This window comes from Anas platyrhynchos, chromosome 3 (assembly GCF_047663525.1).
Source record: "Anas platyrhynchos isolate ZD024472 breed Pekin duck chromosome 3, IASCAAS_PekinDuck_T2T, whole genome shotgun sequence".
NCBI classification, from domain to species: Eukaryota; Metazoa; Chordata; class Aves; order Anseriformes; family Anatidae; genus Anas; species Anas platyrhynchos.
Genome location: NC_092589.1, coordinates 25,999,472 through 26,017,766, shown reverse-complemented (window position 1 = coordinate 26,017,766; position 18,295 = coordinate 25,999,472). Strand labels below are relative to the sequence as shown.

The 18,295-nt window shown below is 39.0% G+C and overlaps 1 protein-coding gene across 2 annotated transcripts in view; it reads left to right on the top strand.

The window, feature by feature from the left end:
* Window positions 1-18,295, top strand: part of HHAT (hedgehog acyltransferase) — a 207,438-nt gene that overhangs the window by 134,366 nt on the left and 54,777 nt on the right. For both annotated transcript variants that reach the window (XM_027452998.3, XM_027453000.3), the window contains exon 10: window positions 7,403-7,547. In XM_027452998.3, coding sequence (XP_027308799.3) covers window positions 7,403-7,547 — 145 coding nt within the window. The remainder of the gene's footprint in view (window positions 1-7,402; window positions 7,548-18,295) is intronic.

Genomic DNA, 18,295 nt, shown 5'->3' with positions numbered 1-18,295 from the left:
GTGCATCGAGGTATTTGCTCATGTGTCAATGAGGGTGATCCCCAGGGCTCAGGGATGGACTTGGGAGAGTCGGCCTGTGTTTATCTATGGATATTTTCTGAAAGAAAACACTTAGAAGGGCTTTTAAGATGTCTGGATGGTCTCTCTGGCTTCTGTGGAGAAGTAAACAAGTACAGGCCTTACTCTTTAGCTGTGATGCAGTGGGCAGTGAAAACCAAAGTTCAGGTCCTTAGATTAGAATGGTAAAAGGAACTCCAATAAGCAATGTGAGGTTTTCTTCCATTGATTTTCCTGATACGCATAATGTCACCACATATGGCACCTGTGTACTGCCGTGACTGAAACATCCCACAATTATTTTAAATATTGCTTCTCTAATAAAAGCTTTCAAGAAATTGAAGGGGTGGATCTTTAGTAACCTTGGGAGCATACTCACCCCTCACAGACTGGGAGAGGCAGTAAAAAATAATGGAGGGACTAGGTGTTACATACATGATAGGTATTTTGCTTGGTTTCCTCAAAACATATTGCACATTTTGTTCTCCTATTTTAGTTTTTTTATGGATAAGTTGACTGATAGGGATAGGTGGGAGAGGATGAAATCTGCAGAGCAGATAGTAATGAAATATTCTATGTTTAAAAAATAACAACTCTACTAAAAATTGTACCAGAGTATTTTTACCCTTTGAAGACCAAAGGCAGATGAAAATAATGTCATCTGTACTGTTGAAGCTTGTAGTATCAAGCACGTTTCATGTCACTGTGGCCATAGTATCTGACAGTCTTATTCCACAGTGCATATGTTCCCATGAGAAATACTCAACTGCTTCTCCAATTTTACCATGCTCATCTTACTTTGTCTTATGCTTTGAATATCAACTCTCTGGAAGGGTAGTCCAGAGATAAATAAATGTTGCGAATCTCTGTTTTGCTCCATGAAGATGTATGCTTGTTTAAATTTCATCAAGTTTAGTTCATTTACATGGGAGTTGTTAAATACTCTCAGTATGAACAAGCTTGATAACATCACTGACTTTATGTAGAAGTTCGCTCTAATCTGTCCCAGTGCAGCTATATAAATGAGTTGCATTGCGAATGCAGCACAAGTAAGTCTATTCCATCTTCTGAGTGCTTGCCAAGAACTTACCAAGTAATTTCTGTTAGGGGAGGCTTCTTGTTGTTTGTCATCCCATCATCAAGCTGATTTTTAGTGTGATGGAAAAGGTGCACCCCAGTTCCTGAGCCCTCCTGGAAACAGCATGGCATGTGAAATGCTCCCAGAATAAGCTACTGCAGCAAGCTCCTGCAAGCAAATTCAGCAGCCCTCTGGATAAAGAGCATTTGGAGCATGCCAAATCACCATGGTGCCACCATTGTTGCTAGAAAAAGGTACAGAATAAGAATGCTTGCTGTGGGAAGGTGTAGGATTAGGTCTTTGATAAAATACTGAGGAATATATTACTGTAAAAGAAGATTTTAGTGTGATATTTGGTATAGGACTGCCTGGTTTTGGCTGCTGTGCAAAATTCCATCTTGTGTGTCCCTCAGCTTCTAAATGGGAGGATGGATATGTATTCCTATCAACATTCTCCAAAGTATTTTCTCTTTTGTTGACTAACTGTGAGGTGTAAACATATTTAGGAAAAACACTTCCTGACCCTCAATTTCTTCACTTCATGCCATTCAGTAATATCAGTGTACCATGTATATCCGTGAATGTGCAAATCTTTTGTTGATGAGCTCTAGTTCACCTCAGTTCTTTAAAATGATGCTGAGTTGCCTGAAACCATTTTGACTGATAGTGATGTAATTGGCTTGAAAAGTAAGCAAAATAAGAGCATTTTAAGAAATAAATAGGAGTATTTATCTGACTTCCAACTTCCACTGTGTACTTTAACTTGACTCTTAATTCTAATCTAAATAATCTATTCTGGTGCATATTGTCCTTCATAAACTGTCTTTCCCAAGAAATAGCTATTATACACACATCCTATTTCTGGCATAGTTTTCAATTAGAGGTTAAATATGAGATGCATGTATAACGGGAAAAGGATTTAGGAATAGGAGTGTTTGGACAATGCAAAGCCTTTCTGCCCTGTCTTCTTTCACCCATCTCAAACACATACACAAATTTACTTTTCAGGGTACCCCATTACAATAGTACCATTTTTTTTTTAAGTTAACAGAGGGCCAGTTTGAGAGAGATCTGATGGTAGTAAATTTTACCAGACCCACCAGCATGCAGAGATAGGTCTTTCCCAACATCAGACAAAAATGATGTCCACAGCCAATCTTTATTTACAGCAGGAACTGGACTGAAATACCAGCCTGAACTCCATTCAGTTCCAGGAAAGGTGGCCTGAGCTAACCTTTTAAAATCACCTCCTGTGTTATATTGCTTGCCCCTGGACTGAGTATCCTGGTAATGTGTATTTTAAAGGCTACGGTCCATCTGTGTTGCACTAGGAGATAAAAAGTGTCTAGTGGAAGTAAAGTATTATGAAGTATTGATGTTAGGTTACAAATAGTGACTATATCACAAATAGTGATCAGTTTGTGACTGTGGGAATGATGAACCATAAACTCCCAGTCAATCCTGAACTTGTGCAGGATTTGCTGCTCCACTTGGATGCGTGTAAGTACATGGGGCTTGATGGGATTCATCCCAGAGGACTCAGAGAGCTGGCTGAAGTCATTGTGGGACCTCTCTCAATTATTTTTCAATGATTGTGGTAATCTGGAGAGGTCCCATTTGACTGGAAGCTGGCAAATGTGGTCCCGGCTTTCAAGAAGGGCAAGAAAGAAGATCCTGTCAATTACAGGCCTGTCAGTCTTAGTTCAGTGCCTGGTAAAATTATGGAGAAGATGATTCTAGGAGTTACTGAAAAACACCTGAAGGACAATGCAGTCATTGGTAACAGCCAACATGGATTCACAAGGGGGAGGTCATGTTTAACAACCTTGATTTTGTTTTACTACAAGATCACCCTGCTAGTTGACCAAAGGAAGGCCGCTGATGTAATCTTTCTGGATTTCAGTGAAGCTTTTGATACTGTCTCTCACAGTATCCTCCAAGACAAAATGACCTGAATACAGTTAGATAACAGTAAAATAAGATGGGTGAACAATTGGCTGACAGTTCGGGCCCAAAGGATTATAGTAAATGGGGTTACATCAGGCTGATGACTTGTCACTAATGGGGTTCCCCAGGCATTCATTTGAGGACCAGTCATTTTCAATGCAATGTTTTCATAAAGTATTTGTTTGTAGGACTTGAAGGGTTTTTTTTGTACAAGTGTGTGGACGATAACAAATTGGACGGAACTGTTGATTCCGTCGTGGGTGGTGAGGCCTTCCAGAGAGGTCTAGACAGGCTGGAGAGCTGGGTAATCACCAACAGTATGAAGTTCAACAAGAAGTGCCAGATTCTGCACCTGGGAAGGGGCAACCCTGGCTGTACATACGGACTGGGGGATGAGATGCTGGAGGTCAGCCCAGCAGAAAGAGATCTGGGGGTTTTGGTTGACAGCAAGTTGAATATGAGCCAGCTGTGTGTTTTGGCAGCCAGGAGGGCCAACTGTACCCTGGGGTGCATCAGGCACAGCACTGCCAGCTGGTTGAGGGAAGGGATTGTCCTGCTCAGCTCTGCAATGGTGCAGCCTCACCTCAAGTACTGTGTGCAGTTCTGAGCACCACAGTAAAAGGAAGATATAAAACTGTTGGAGAATATCCAAAGGAAGGCTACAAAGATGGTGAATGGTCAGGAGAAGACACATGAGGAGTGGCTGAGGTCCCTTGGTTTGCCCAGCCCCGAGCAGAGCAGGCTGAGGGGAGGCCTCATGGCGGCCTGCAGCTCTCTCACGAGGGGAGCTGAGGGGCAGGCGCTGAGCTCTGCTCTCTGGGGACAGCGACAGGACCCGAGGGCACGGCATGGAGCTGGGACAGGGGAGGGTCAGGCTGGGGGTTAGGGAAAGGGTCTGCACCCAGAGGGGGGTACGGCACTGGGACAGGCTCCTCAGGGCCGTGGTCATAGGACTGAGCCAGATAGAGCTCAAGAAGCATTTGGACAACGCTCTCAGACACAGTGTCTGATTTTTTGTTTGGTGCTTTGGAGACCCAGGAGTTGGACTTGATTATCCTTGTGGATCCCTTCCAACTCAGGATATTCTGTGATTCTAAGTAAAAGCATCAGAGCATCAAGGAAGGATGTAAATTTACGGGTATCATCCAGGCAACTGTAGCTTCATTGTCATTTTAACATAAGGTATTCTTTCACCACTTTCTCTCCTGGCAGTATTTCTAACAGGGAGAGGAGAAGGAGACAGCAAAACAAGGAGATGGCTTCTTCTTTTCCAGAGAAACACCACAAATCCAGAACAGTTGTGGCAATGGAATGTATTGTTAAAGGCATTAAATAGCACAGTGAAGAACTGTGGGTGTGATTTATTTATTTATTTAAATTTTGTGTGCTTTGATGAAAATGACTTGTAGGTTGAGAAAAAATCTATATGCCAGTAGATATTTAAATCACAAACATTACAATGACCAGCCTCAGTCCTTTTTCATACTTAAATTAATGCTTCCAGTGTAATAATTTGAGCACAATAACTGCTCAGGTACTTCTACAGTTAGCTTTTTCTAGATGACATGAGATTTTTAAGGAACTTCTAATTTTTTTTTAACCTTTGTTGCAGCTGGATAGAAGCTGCAGAGACATCAAATCAGAGGCCCTCAGGAAAATTTGTGCTACTTTTTGGATCAATGCCTTGCAAAGTTAATGGAAATTAGCTACAGTACAGCCCAGAAATGGCTTGGTGTTTGTCTAAACTGTTCCTGTCTTAAACCACTCCTTTATATCTTATAAATGACCAGATGCTTTTATGGTACATACTACAGTTCATTTGTACTGTTTAACATATAGCACTTTTGTAGAGGGTGATACATTATATGTGGCAGTTTTATTTATTTTTTTAGTAACTGTACTCATTTAAAAAAAAAAAGTGTCAGAGCTTTTATAGCTAGACATGTTGTTTGTCTTAGTCTTACTGCATTGGGTTGCAAAACAGGCAGACCTCACAAACTTAACAGGTCTAATCAGTGCCTTGGTGGAAAATGCAGTCAAACACACACTGTCTGATGGATTGCCCATCTCTAACGCTTTTTCCTAACTGAAACTGTTTCTCTATGGAGTTGACGTAGAAGTTTGTTAGAGAAAAGGAGAGTGAAAATAGATCTGGTGGTAGACTATGTAAATAACCTACAACTCAGTCAGAATTATCCAACATGGTGTAAGAAGATGGAAAGCTTGATGACTCTGAACACAGAAGGTCATAACACAAAAGCACCATAACTATCCCTTATTTAATCTTAGTTTTTAACATGGATTTACTGGCAAGATTTGGAACATTTCATCTGTGTGTGTACATTTATGTGTTCTGAAAAGGTTTATGTTTTTATATAGGGGAATACACGTTCATGCTCTACATTTCAGCAGACAAGATATCCTCTACCCATCTGTGACTGAAGGAGAACATTGTGGGCATCTTTGGGAATGCAAAGTACTAGGAAGTGAAAGAGTTGTTTCACTAACTGCCTGTGTCTGTGAATGTTTATATACTTATCTTAAATTCTCCTCCCTTTCCCTATGATGCCCTAGTTTTGATCCAGAGTTTTTAGAGGAAAGTCTCAATCCCTGTGTTCATATATGAATGTTTTTCCCAGTGCTATACGGAAGATCAGCTATTATAGTATTGTGCATACAGATTGACAGAAGTGTATCTATCTCCATTGTTGTGATAGCTCAGATAGACTCCTACACTAGATACCAGAGATCTACTCTGCACTAATATGTTAAAATTATATTTTCATGCTTGTAATTCATTTATTTGAAATTTTGTGACTTAATAATCTATAAGTTGAAACATTTGTTTTGATGCGTATAAAACTAGCAATGTAATTGTCTGGGAATGTATTTTTAGATCTGTTGTTCAGGTATCTGAGCATGAATTTTAATCTGGCTGCAGCTATTACAGATTTATTACCGCATCTATAATTTATTTTTTTTTAATACTACAGTCACAAGACTGTTTTCTGCAACATCAACATTTATGACTTGAAGGCTAAGCACCTCATGATATTTTCCTTAGTTCCCATACACTGGCAATGCTCATCACTTTGATCACTTTGCAAGAACCATTCAGTCTTTTGCAGATTCAGGCACTATTTAAAGAGGCTTGCAGCCTGGGGACATGATGAACAAGATATTTTTTTTCTTACGCAGTACTGTAATGAGGCAGTATTTCCCCTTATTGTGCTATAATGATTTTTATGATTTAACAACTGAGAATTGGAAGAAGCTAAAACTTTCTCATTCTTCTTTCACTGCCTTTTTGCAATTTGCAGAACTGCACTTGCTGCACTTGCACCTCAGGTGATAAAGGAAAACATAAATGTAGAAAAAGTAACACTAGTATATGACAGAGGGAGGCTTGCTTTATTTTTATCGTTAGGACGATACCAAGAGCTTTACAACTGGTATCTATACTTTTTGAACGTGAGTAGTAATACTTGCAATGAAAAAACATTGGGATTGCATGTGTATTTAAGTCACTTTTATAAGGAAATACCTGCTTCTTAAGAGACTCATTCCAATAACCCACTCTGATCTGACTCTGGAATCTTTCAGTGAAGTCTTATTAATCAACCAAAGCATTATTGACTTCCAAAATACTTTATGCTACTTGATTTGTAGTGATGTGTTTTACTCCATACTGGAATCTATTGCATAGTTTTATCCACCCCAGCATCTTGTTGATAGTGTTCACATCCATCAGCAAAAATTCTTCAAAGACTACATTTAAGAAGCAAAGAATTAAGACATAGAATGTATAGAGAACTGTGTCCAGTTCTGGGCTCCCTGGTATGAGAAAGCCATGGGATATACTGGTGTGAGTCCAACAAACATGATGAAGGGAGGACTTGAGCATCTGACATATGAGAACAGGGACTGTTCAGCATGGAAAAGAGAAGGTTTGGGGGTGTCTTACAAAGTGTGTAGGTACCTAATAGTGTGGGGGAAGAAACTCGACTTGGTACAGTTCTGGGCAACCTGTTCTAGCTAACAACCCTGCTGTGAGCAGGGACGTTGGACTAAGTGACCTCCAGAGGTCCTTTCCACCCCTAACTACAATTCAACACTGTTTTATATCATAAAATCTGACCCTAACCTAAATGGCATTGGTGGGAGTTCTGCTAGATAAGTTACAAGCTTTGGGATCTGTTCAGTAAGGATTTGAACTTTGGTATAAAAGTTGTTTGTCATAACTACAATGTCTTTTTTTAACATTGCTTGAAAAATTGTGGGGTTGTTAAGTTCATCTGCACCTTTTGTTTCGGCCCACAGGAGCATTTCTTCTCGCCAAGAATTCGTCGTCGACTTCATGCCGTCCTAGCATCTGTTTGCACTTCGATGTTGATTTTATCAAACCTAATATTTCTTGGGGGAAATCATGTTGGAAAAATCTACTGGAACAGGATCTTTATGGAAGGCAAGTTTATTTTTATGTGCTTTCTATATAATAGAACTTTCCAGAATTTACCTTGGATGTGCTGAGCCAGGTGCTTCTCTCAGTGCACTAGTTGGGAGTAATTTTTTTTCTGTTCCTGTTCAAAACTATCAAAAATCTGTCTGATAAAATCTAAATAATGATGCATGCTGCGTGACTGCAAAGTAACTTTGGATTTCTCTCATAAAGTGCAGAAAGGGAGTTATCAGGCGTCTCTGTCAGTGAAATCACTGAAGATAAGTAATACATATGTGACAGGTTAGCCAACTGAGTTTTTTTCCTGCTCTGTATTTCATGTACATTAGTAAGAGAAGGTATGCTAATGTTAGTGAATAACATCTGCATAATACAGCATAATTGAGCAATTAAAGTTTTTTGGCAGTGGATCAATCAGGGTAGGGACCTTCTGAATACTGAAGCTAGAGTTTGAGTATACGGGAACTTGGGTGATGGTATAAGCTCATGGTGGGGTTTGGAACAAATCCAGCTTTATTTTTTTTTTGCTAGAGTTCAATTCAGGTGGGACCAGTTCACTTCTTAGGTTTTCATGGCTGCCAGGGCCCTACTTTGTCAAACAATGATCTTGTAGAGAAACATTTCTTCCTGGACATAGAAGTACTAGTAGGCTTCTGTGCTTAGAAGATTTCCAGTATGAGGACTGCCATTATCTGTTGCTTCTTTGTGCAGTCTTATCTCAATGTGTTCCTTGTGGTGGTTTAGAGGTCAGCTCTGGGGTCTTACTTAAGAATCCTAAAATAATGAAACTATGAACAAGTAAGTTTTCTACATAAAATTAATTATTTATCTTCTGTGTTCAAGAGATAAATTTTGAAAAAACATTGAGAAGGTAAAATTTTCATCATAAAACATAGCTGAAGCTTTTTTAATACTAGGCAGGGAAGATGGGGTGAAATACTTATTCATGTTTGGGTTTTGGGTCTGAAAACATAAAAGATTCATCCTCTGTTTTCTTAAAAACCTCTGTTAAATTGTCCCCCTCCTCCCAATCAGTTGGCTAATAGTTTCAGTATAAAAATAAAACGAAGAGAACAAGTTTGGAAGTAGAGTTAGACATCAATTTGTATGGATTAAAAAAAAGTATCTACTGAAATTGTCCTTTTCATGGTTATAATTTAATGCAAAGTATTTTCCAAATGCAATCAATATATTATAAGTGGAGAAAGTATGTCTTCCTCATCAGAAGGATTAACAGTTGACAGAATGCTGATTTTTGCATTGAAGAAGGACAATGTTTTAGCAAGTTGAGCAGTATTTTATTAAACTGGATCAATTATCAATTGATTTTCTATGGTTTTTGTTTTTTCTTCATTTTATATATAATTCTTTGGTCTTCTGTTCGTCATATGCTGCGAGTGCATGTAGGTACTTCAGTATGAGGTTCCAGGGGTCTGAGATATGAAGAGCAAATGAGGTCATTTGCAACAGGGTTTCACAGACTGGTTGAGGTTGGAAGGGACCTCTGGTCATCTGGTCCAAGAAACCTGATCAAGCAGGGACACCTTGCTTGATGTGTTTCCATGATGTGTTTATCAAATTAACTTTATTTTTAGAACTTTATGTTTTTTCCTTAGTGCAGCTTATACACTACTAGTATCAATCTAGGTGATAAGATATATATGCCTGTATCCTCAGATCACGCAGGTAACTATGTACATACTCTACTACTGATTCTTACAACTTATGTGTACAAACCGAAAATCAGCCAAGATTTCATTGTATTCAAATTAAATATTTCAATATAAATTGTTTGGTCATACCTTTTAGCCCAGGGACAAGTGAGATGATCTAGTTTTCTGTCTTCAATGGAAGTTTTTTTTTATTAACCTTGTGGGAAATTAAACGTAAATATGCTTAACTTGCTTGGAGAAGTAGGAATGGTGGTAGTGGGTGAGTGGCAGGGGTCCTCCAAGCCACTTCTCTACATAATATACATGCCTGTGGTCTCACGTGGTAGACACAGCTATGCAGTGTATTAGTAAGACGTACTGGTTATGTATCTATTTGATTGAGTGACTAATTGTTACCTTTGGGCTGAAAGAAGAGCATGCACGTAGTGAATTTCTGGTAGAAAATATTAAAAATAATGTCCTTGCTCTATTTAAAGCTTTTAATCTGTTTGAAATTCATTTCAGTTCAGGAAGCCCAAGCAGTATCTTTTTTTTACCACTGTAAAACCAAATCTGGAGAGTAGTCATTTGCATTTGCAGGGCATCTCTGCATTTTCAGCAACATGGACAGCGGGATTGAGATTGGTTGACTGGAGAAGCAGGGGACTCTGCAGCAGTAGCGTAAAATACAATCCTTTTGAGGTAAGGAATAGGGATCAGCCCAAAAGAAAAGCTGTGGAAAGAAAGCTGTTCACCTGCATGCACATCGGCTGCACAGGAATCATAGTCAGTTCCCTTCCTTTGTTCAAATCCCACATAATTATTTGTACAAAGACTTGTATATATAGAAGTAGGAAGAAAACAGAAGGGAATAGATAATCATTCCACAGTTTGTAAAAACAGCTGCCATTTTGTAGATCACTAGCAAAATTATTCAAGGACACATGCCAAATTTGAACAATAAAATACATCTCAGGGCAGAAATCAGATCTCCAGTTTTAGGTGGAACTTCAGGTGTTGTGTGTGCATGGAATTGCCAAGTCTGGCAAGGAAGCGAACATAAACATTTTAAAACCTCAAATGCACAGTGTATTATAGTCAGAAATTGAGTTATATTGTGTAATACTTAAAAACTGTGCTCAGAGAGAGGCTTCTAAGGAAGTGAGAGCCTTCTAACCAGACTGAAATACATAGAAATATCTAGGGATGCTTCCCTCTCAAATTTCCAAAACTATGTATTCAGTTATTGCTACCCTATCACTGCCACCATGTGCACTGAATTTATCAAAAAACAGAGTAGTGTCTATATAGGGGTTGAGCATGTATTAGAGATACTTGTTCATTAGGATATGTGTGTCAGTGATGCAGATTTAAGGTGGCCAACTCTTAAATGGAAGTTCTGGTCAAGGTAAAGATGTGCAAAATGACTTGTAGTTCTGCTGTTTGGTTATGTGGAGAAAAGGCTTTGAAGAGGATCTACTGTGTTCTTTTGCAAAGACTGAGTATTATGAAAAGTGTATCTAGTTGCCTGAGAATGGGGAGGAGAGGACATAGATCTGAGAACCATGCAAGTAAGCTACCTCTGTGATCAAAACTTTGGATTGCTTTCTTCCTAGAAAGGAACAGGTTCTAGATGAGGATATTTTTCATGTGTGGTAAGTGTTGGATGCTGTAATGCCCCTTGCTGTGCCATATTTATCCCTTTTCTTTTTCTGGAATTCTTGTTTGACTGGCATTTGAACGGTTTTGAAGTGCCTTGGCAGTGTTTTCTGCAGCTCTTATTCCATTGACAAAGAGAGTTAATATTTGAGCATGCCAGGTAGCAGCAATTTTTAAAGGTCTCGGTTCTTCTTATGGAAAATTAATTTATCTGACTTAAACATGAATTTCTGTGCGTCATTAAAAACATTACTGTCGATTATGAGAACAGATGTGTGTGTTTCTTATTTGTATGTGTTAAATTCTTAAATTTGTTCTCAGACTGTTTGGACCATCCATACTGCTTGTTTCTAAAAACTTAGGGCTGGGGGTTTTGTTTGGAAGGGCTCTCTCCTGGTCCTGGCATTGTGCAATGCTGTTGGTTAAGAGGCTTAATTACCTTACCAAGCATGGCCAGAGGCATTAAGCTGGGAGGGGACACAAGTGTGTTGGATATTAATAAATGCATAAAGTGTATAAAATTATTTATGTTCTTTTTCTGTTTTGCAAGAAACAGAATCCAGATCAATGAGGAAAATGCACAGTGCATATAAAGTATATTTTACTCATGGACAAGGGACAGCTATTGTTAAACTTAACTATAAACCAGAATTTAACTATCCAATTTATCCCACTTAAATGCAAGGAGAAGAGTGCCTCTCTTGAGGGCAGTTCATCCCACATACATCTTAGCATGGGATGAGATGCACTGTCACTCTTCACTGCGTTCAGAGGCGTTTTGTAGAGACTAGTTTAGATTAGATTGGACATCTAACCTTTGAGAAGGTGTCCTTTAGCAGACATCCAGCAAAGAGTGAATTTCACCCCCAGTTAGAAATGATTTACTGCAGGAGTACAGAATGCCTGGCTAGGCAGAAGTTCTGCAGTGACGGGTATCTGACCGTTCTACCAGACTGCAAACTTTGTGAATCAACAATGTCATACCAGTTCCAACAAAAATAGACCTTATGCCAAGATGTGTTGACAGCAGTGTAAAATGCGTAAAATAACCTCCTCTCATACTTGATGTTCTGAAGTTTAAAGTTAAAATACGTCCAACTTTGGTTACTGCAGTGAAAAAAAAAATAAAAAATCATCTGACAATTAGGGAGAGTGGAATACAGTAAAAGGGTGGGAAGTCTGGAAGCCATGACCCTAAAATAAATTGCATTGTTTTGTTCTGGAAGGAAAATATTGTGGGGAGAAATAAGTACATAGAAGATTCTGTAAAGAAAGCATTCACAAACTGGTCTTGATTTCCAGTGAGGTCAGGAGAAGAAAAAATACCTCTACAATTTAGCATGGAAGCTTTAGCTGAGGTAGGAGAAACTTTCAAAATGTGGGGTATGGTAAATACTGAAACATGTTACCAAGGTAGTAAGCTGTTGGATTGCCATCTTTGGAGGACAGTCTCCAGGTAGATGAAAATCTTTCAAGCAATGTAGAAAATATTGATTTCATCTTGGTGTAGGAGGAACCTCTGAATGGCCTCCAGACCCATTCCAAACCCTATTTTCTGTGGGTGGTTTATCAGCAGATAAAGCTGTTTACATGATACAGACAACTCTCTGTGGCATTGCAGGATTTTTGTTTGGGTTTATATTTTTCTTCAGCAAATTAAGGACTTTAGTAATGTATAAAATTGCAGTTTCAGGAACATTCTAACCATTTCTTTTCGAAGTTTGGCAATCAGGTAGTGGAAAAAGCCCTTAGCACTGTGACCAAGATACAGTTTAGTGGAAGTGATGGTGCAATTTTAAACTACCAACAAATACTCTCATGGAGAAGTCTGAAATATTTCCTGTTTCATACTTGCTCTTCTAGCATTCAGGATGGAATGCATAGTGCTATATATGAATATTTAATTAGATACATTTCTGAGAGCATTTAAAATGAATTGTACTATACAAAACTAAAGCTGGTTTCCAAATATCTAGTATTTGTTCCCTAACTGAAGATGGGGAGGCCTTTATTTTGCCTCCAGTTTTCCCTTTTGGCTTGCTTCTAAGCAAAATCAGATCTTATGTGGATTAGAATTCAATTATTTGATTAATTTATAGGAAAAAAAATGAGATTTTCTTGTCACTTCCAAATGATTATCTGACCAACTTTATGGAGGTAGGAAACCTTTGAAATTCTTCTCAGCTCTGCAACCCTATCTCATACTGTGTTCCATGGGTTATCTTAGCCACTGACTTGAAAGTGGGAATTTCCATGATAGTGGCAAATGGTATTTGAAGGTTTGAGTGAACCAAAGAGTTTGATGTGACATATTTGGTATAACATGCATAAATGTGGAATTTGGGGCTTGCTTTGGCAAAAATAGTACATCATTATCTTATGACGTTAAACTCAAATGATGTTGTTTAATTACACTATATCACGGTATTGAAGATTATTCTCAGAACTTATATTTGTTTCTTTTTAGTGAAAAATCTAGTCATCTATTGAAAAATCTGAATCATCTAGTGAACGAATTGAGAGTTACAAAGGGTATCATGTTCCTTCAAGACATGATCCTGGACTGCTGTTGTCTTTAGAAGTTTTGCTTTCAATTTTGAAGACAGTAAAATTAGGTCCTTTCTCTATTTTAAATAAATAAATAAATAAAATGTTCCTGTGTCAGTTATTGCATGCTGTGGTCTGGCTTGTGTAAGATCATGCCTACCCATATCTGACTAATGTTGCTGATCATATGCCTCATTTGCTGCAGTAATGAGTGTAGGGAAAATGTCTCCGGATGACCAGCAGTTCACACAACAGCATCTCTCATTTCACAACCTTTCTGAATATTGCTAGTTAGCTTAGGTAACAGACTGAACACGTTTTAACGGCTGAAGGAAGTTAACAAAAAGGAGTGGAACGAATAAGTTAGAATTTGTTATTAAATAGAAGTGTTTTAGTGGACTTCTTAACTCTGAGGTGTTGCCATGTGTACGTGTGTTAATACATAAGTAGTAGGAGCCATATTGCAGTTAAATAACTTCTGGGTTTGGTAGCAGATATCCATAAATATCTAGGCATGAAGAGGCTTTAAGTTACAGGAGGAATGAAATCAAGTGGCAAAAGATCTGAAAGGAGGCCCCCAAACCTGTCAGCTAAGCTGTCCCTGTGTCTGTGCGATGCTTTGCTGGCTATTCTGTGCACCTCTTGCAAAGCCTTCATTCAAATGTCTTTACAACTGAAAGAAGAAGGAAGTCTGCTACAATGACTGACTGTTCGGAGTTGGCGCTTGCATTTTTGGGTGGCCCTTGTTATGGTTTGGAAGCTTCTGCTGTAGAGTAGCGGGCATCTTGTCCACCAGCATTCCAGTTCCTCCAGCTTTTCACTTTCACTCAGAAATCCCACTTGCTGCTGTTACGCAGAAACTTAGGGTCATTTTTTTTTCTCCAAAAATACATTTATGAATGCTATATTGATGGATTGCATAATTTAGAGAAATATTGCAGAGTAGCAGGAATAGTACTAAAGATGTCACATTTTTCCAAATGATTCATTCCTCTTCATGCACAAAGGAAACTTGTTTTTGCAATCATTTATGTGACCTTGCTTGGTGGGTGCAGTTCATTGGGAAGTGAGCTGGCAAAATACCAAGAAAACCAAATTTTGGTCTGCAGAAATAAGGAGGCTTTTTCCCTTTCACCTCCCAGAGGATTAGAGCTTTATAAAAGCAGATACTCACATGTTTGTTTGGAGGTTTTTTAGAATTGAAACAATAAAGTATGTTCTTCTGCCATTTTGTGTTGAATCGTATTGGTTTGAGCTGCCATTCTGTGTGAAAACTATTGGAGGACTGCCATGTTTAAATTTAACAGTTGCTGGCGAATCTCAATAGTTTACCATTTATCTTCAAACTCTTAGGATCTGATCCTGAAATCACATCAATGAAGTAATGTTCATTGTTATGAATTATGATGTACATGACTTAAAGAACTAAATAAACCGCAGTGCACAGAAAATGGGGGTTGTTTGTACGTCATGTTGCCTTCTTGGCAGTCTGTAGCTCTTTACAGAAAGAGAACAAGTTTGCTACCTAGTGATCTTTGTTGATCACAGGCAAAATGTCCCCAGATTTCCAATTACTTGGGCAGGTTTCATACAGCCTTTTTCTTACCAGGATGGTAATGGCAGTAAAGGTGTAGGATGTTATGGTGAGCAGTTGGTGTATCTCGGTTGGCCAAATCCATCTTACATAACAGATCTTACTATGTTATCTGACATAGTATAACTATGCTGGTAGCAATGTGCATAGTGTGGAAGCTAAAATAAATGATACAGCCAAACATGCACGTTATGGTGGAATAGCGGATCAGCAGGTGCTATTTTAGCACATCTCTCAGAGACTGAAGCACTTTGAATGTGTAGAATCCTCATGTATTAAACATAGCATGAGCATAAAAAATATAACCAGTTTTTATCTCAGAAAGCTTAAAATTGCCATGTCCTTGTGATTGCTCTTCAACATGTGACTTGTAATTCCTATAGCAGAGCTCAGCAAAGAAGTAGGAGTGGGAATGGTTTTAAAATTTATGGAAGAGCTTTTTAAAAAATCTTGTAACACCTCCAAAATACTGTTCTCAGATGGCTCCTTAGACACATCAGATAGTACGATGAACATGTCAGCAGGCCATGTAGGAATATCCTTGGAGCCATTTTTTCTTGAAACTGTTCTTTGGGAATTGTTAACAAGATGGCAGTAGTGCTCCTTAGTTTCCCAATGAGTGGTAGGTTAACCACTGAGGAACAGGGCTGAGCACTGCCACAGGGAGCAGCAGAGTTGTTGCTTCCAGAGGCAGCACTGGAAGATGGGAGTGTGGTTCCCATGTGGTTGTGCTAGATCTTTTTTGTTGTGCGTTATCAGCAAGATTAATTTGCGAAGACCATTAGCTTTCTCTTCCGCTCCAGGCCCTGTTCATAGTTAGTGCTGAGGGGAGAGATCTAATTTTGGCCACATCTTGCAGAGGAAGAAGTTTAGTGACCCACACAGACGGACTGTTTTTCTTCATTGCCATTGCACTTGTTAGCTTTTGCAAGGCAAACTAGCCCAGCCAAGAAATTTAGGAGGTCAGAGGATGCTCGTGTTTTTGGCTTCTGATTCCTCTGGATGGGCACACAGCAAAAGTCTCCCAGTGTCTCCCAGTAACATAGTGTTACATAAAATACGTGGAATTGCCATTTTATGCTAACTGCGTCACTATATTTATTGAGGAATGTGTACGTATGTGAACTCATGGATGTGGTAATATGTATTTAACTGATCAGTAATAGCAATGATTTCAGCTAAGTCTTGGAACCGTTGAGAAAAGTTCTGTAAAGAATGATGCAATCTTTTTCTTTCCCTTGCTCAGAAATTTCCAGGAGCTTTGTAGCTGCTACTTCTTTCTCATCATTGAATCCTATTTCTTCCTTCTGTCAGTTCTTTTCATCTGTCTTCAAATTTTAACTAGTCCTGACTCTTTCACTTTTTTCAAATGCTCATTGAGAGAACAGTTCCCAAATACAGAAAGTAACCATCTAACAGCAGGAACTGGAACACCAGCTGTATTTAGCTTTGCAATCATTGAGACTTTCATGACAACTTTCTAAGTTGTTTATTTTCTGGAAAGTGAAAAACAGCATTGTGGGGTTCCACAATTATTGCCACTTAGAGCCTGCTAGATCGAATTTTCTCAGCCCTGGAAGTAACATTCAAACTGCCACACAAGTTTGAATGGAGACTTTTTTTTTTTTTTTTTTTTTTTTCCCAAATGCCAAACCTGCATGTCAGCTTGAGATCAGAAAATCAAGCTGTGTTCATTCTGGCTCTTGCATCTCTAACAGTAAAGTCAGAGATGCTCTCAACAATTGTGTTGTGGAGGTACATGGGCCACAGAGGAGGCTATTGGCTTCTAAAAGATGGGTCACCTGTGCCATAGGAAAGAAAAACAACAGGAACGAACCAAGCATAAGATAATGCTCTTAGACTTAATTTTAACAATCCTAGAAATGCTACATTTTTTTCTGTTCATGCATGTTACTAAAAGTATGTAGCTGAGATGCTAGACTAAATAAATGCAATAAATATTAATATATTAAATTCAGTTATAAAGTCATAGATTATCATAAGCTCTCCCACTTATTGTCACAAATTACATCTAATGTTTGCTGTTCATTCCGCAGTGAAATAATGCTGAATTTTAGAGCAGTGAAATTCCTCAAAAACATTTATTCTAAGTAATGGACTTCTGATATTAGGGTGGTTTTTATTTAATAAAATGTTTTCATAGAATATTGCAGGTAGGAAGGGACCCAGCTCCTTTTCCATTTTATCTTTCCCTTTTCTCATTTTTTGAAAAAAATCCTGTTATAAGGAGAGCATATACTGAAACCCAGTTGTGATGTGTTAGTGTGGATATCTTGAAGGTATTGAACTTGCATGGTTAGTAGATTAACTTAAATGTGTGATGCAAATGTCTTAGCCCCCCATGATTTAACAAGATCCAGCATTTTCCTTCTGACAGTTGTTGAAATACATAAGTCTTTTTCCATAAATCTGTAAAGCTGCCAGACCAGTGTAATTTCACCTGTTTTACTAATTAGCAGTAAATAGTGTGAGTCATTTGCAGCTACAGACTAACATACCAGTATTTAATCATCTTAACCAGAAAATATACTCTGATGTTTATAAATGATTTAGTTATTTTTATTTTTATGGTACTTTCTTATTTGCATGTGAAAAACAGTAGATCATAGAATCACAGAATGATTTGGGTTGGAAGGGACCTTAAAGCCCACCCAGCTCCAACCCTATGTGCAGGGACACTTCCCACCAGACCAGGTTGCCCAAAGCCCCATCCAGTCTGGTCCTGAGCACCTCCAGGGATTGAGCATCTACAGGTTCTCTGGGCTGCCTGTACCAGTGCCTCACCACCCTCACAGTAAATAATTTCTTCCTTATATCTAATCTAAATTTACCCATTTTTAGGTAAAAGCCATTATTCCTTGTCCTATCACTGCAGTCTTGATGGAGTCCCTCCCCAGCTTTCCTCTAGGCTCCCATAAGGCACTGGAAGTCTGCTGTAAGCAGTCTGCTGCCTCCCCAGAGCCTTCTCTTCTCCAGGCTGAACAACCCCAGCTCCCTCAGCCTGACTTCAAAGGAGAGGTGCTCCAGCCCTCTGATCATCCTCATGACCCTCCTCTGGACTCGTTTAAATACTTGTCCTTGTGCTGCGAGCGCCAAAGCTGCATGGAGTACTCTAGGTGGAGTCTCAGAAGAGCAAGACACAGGGGGACAGTCACCTCCTTCGACCTGCTGGCCACACTGCCCAGGTCCCTATGGATGGCATCCCTGCCCTCCAGCACGTCGACCGCACCACTCAGCTCGGTGTCATCGGCAAACTTGCTGAGGGTGCACTCAATCTCACT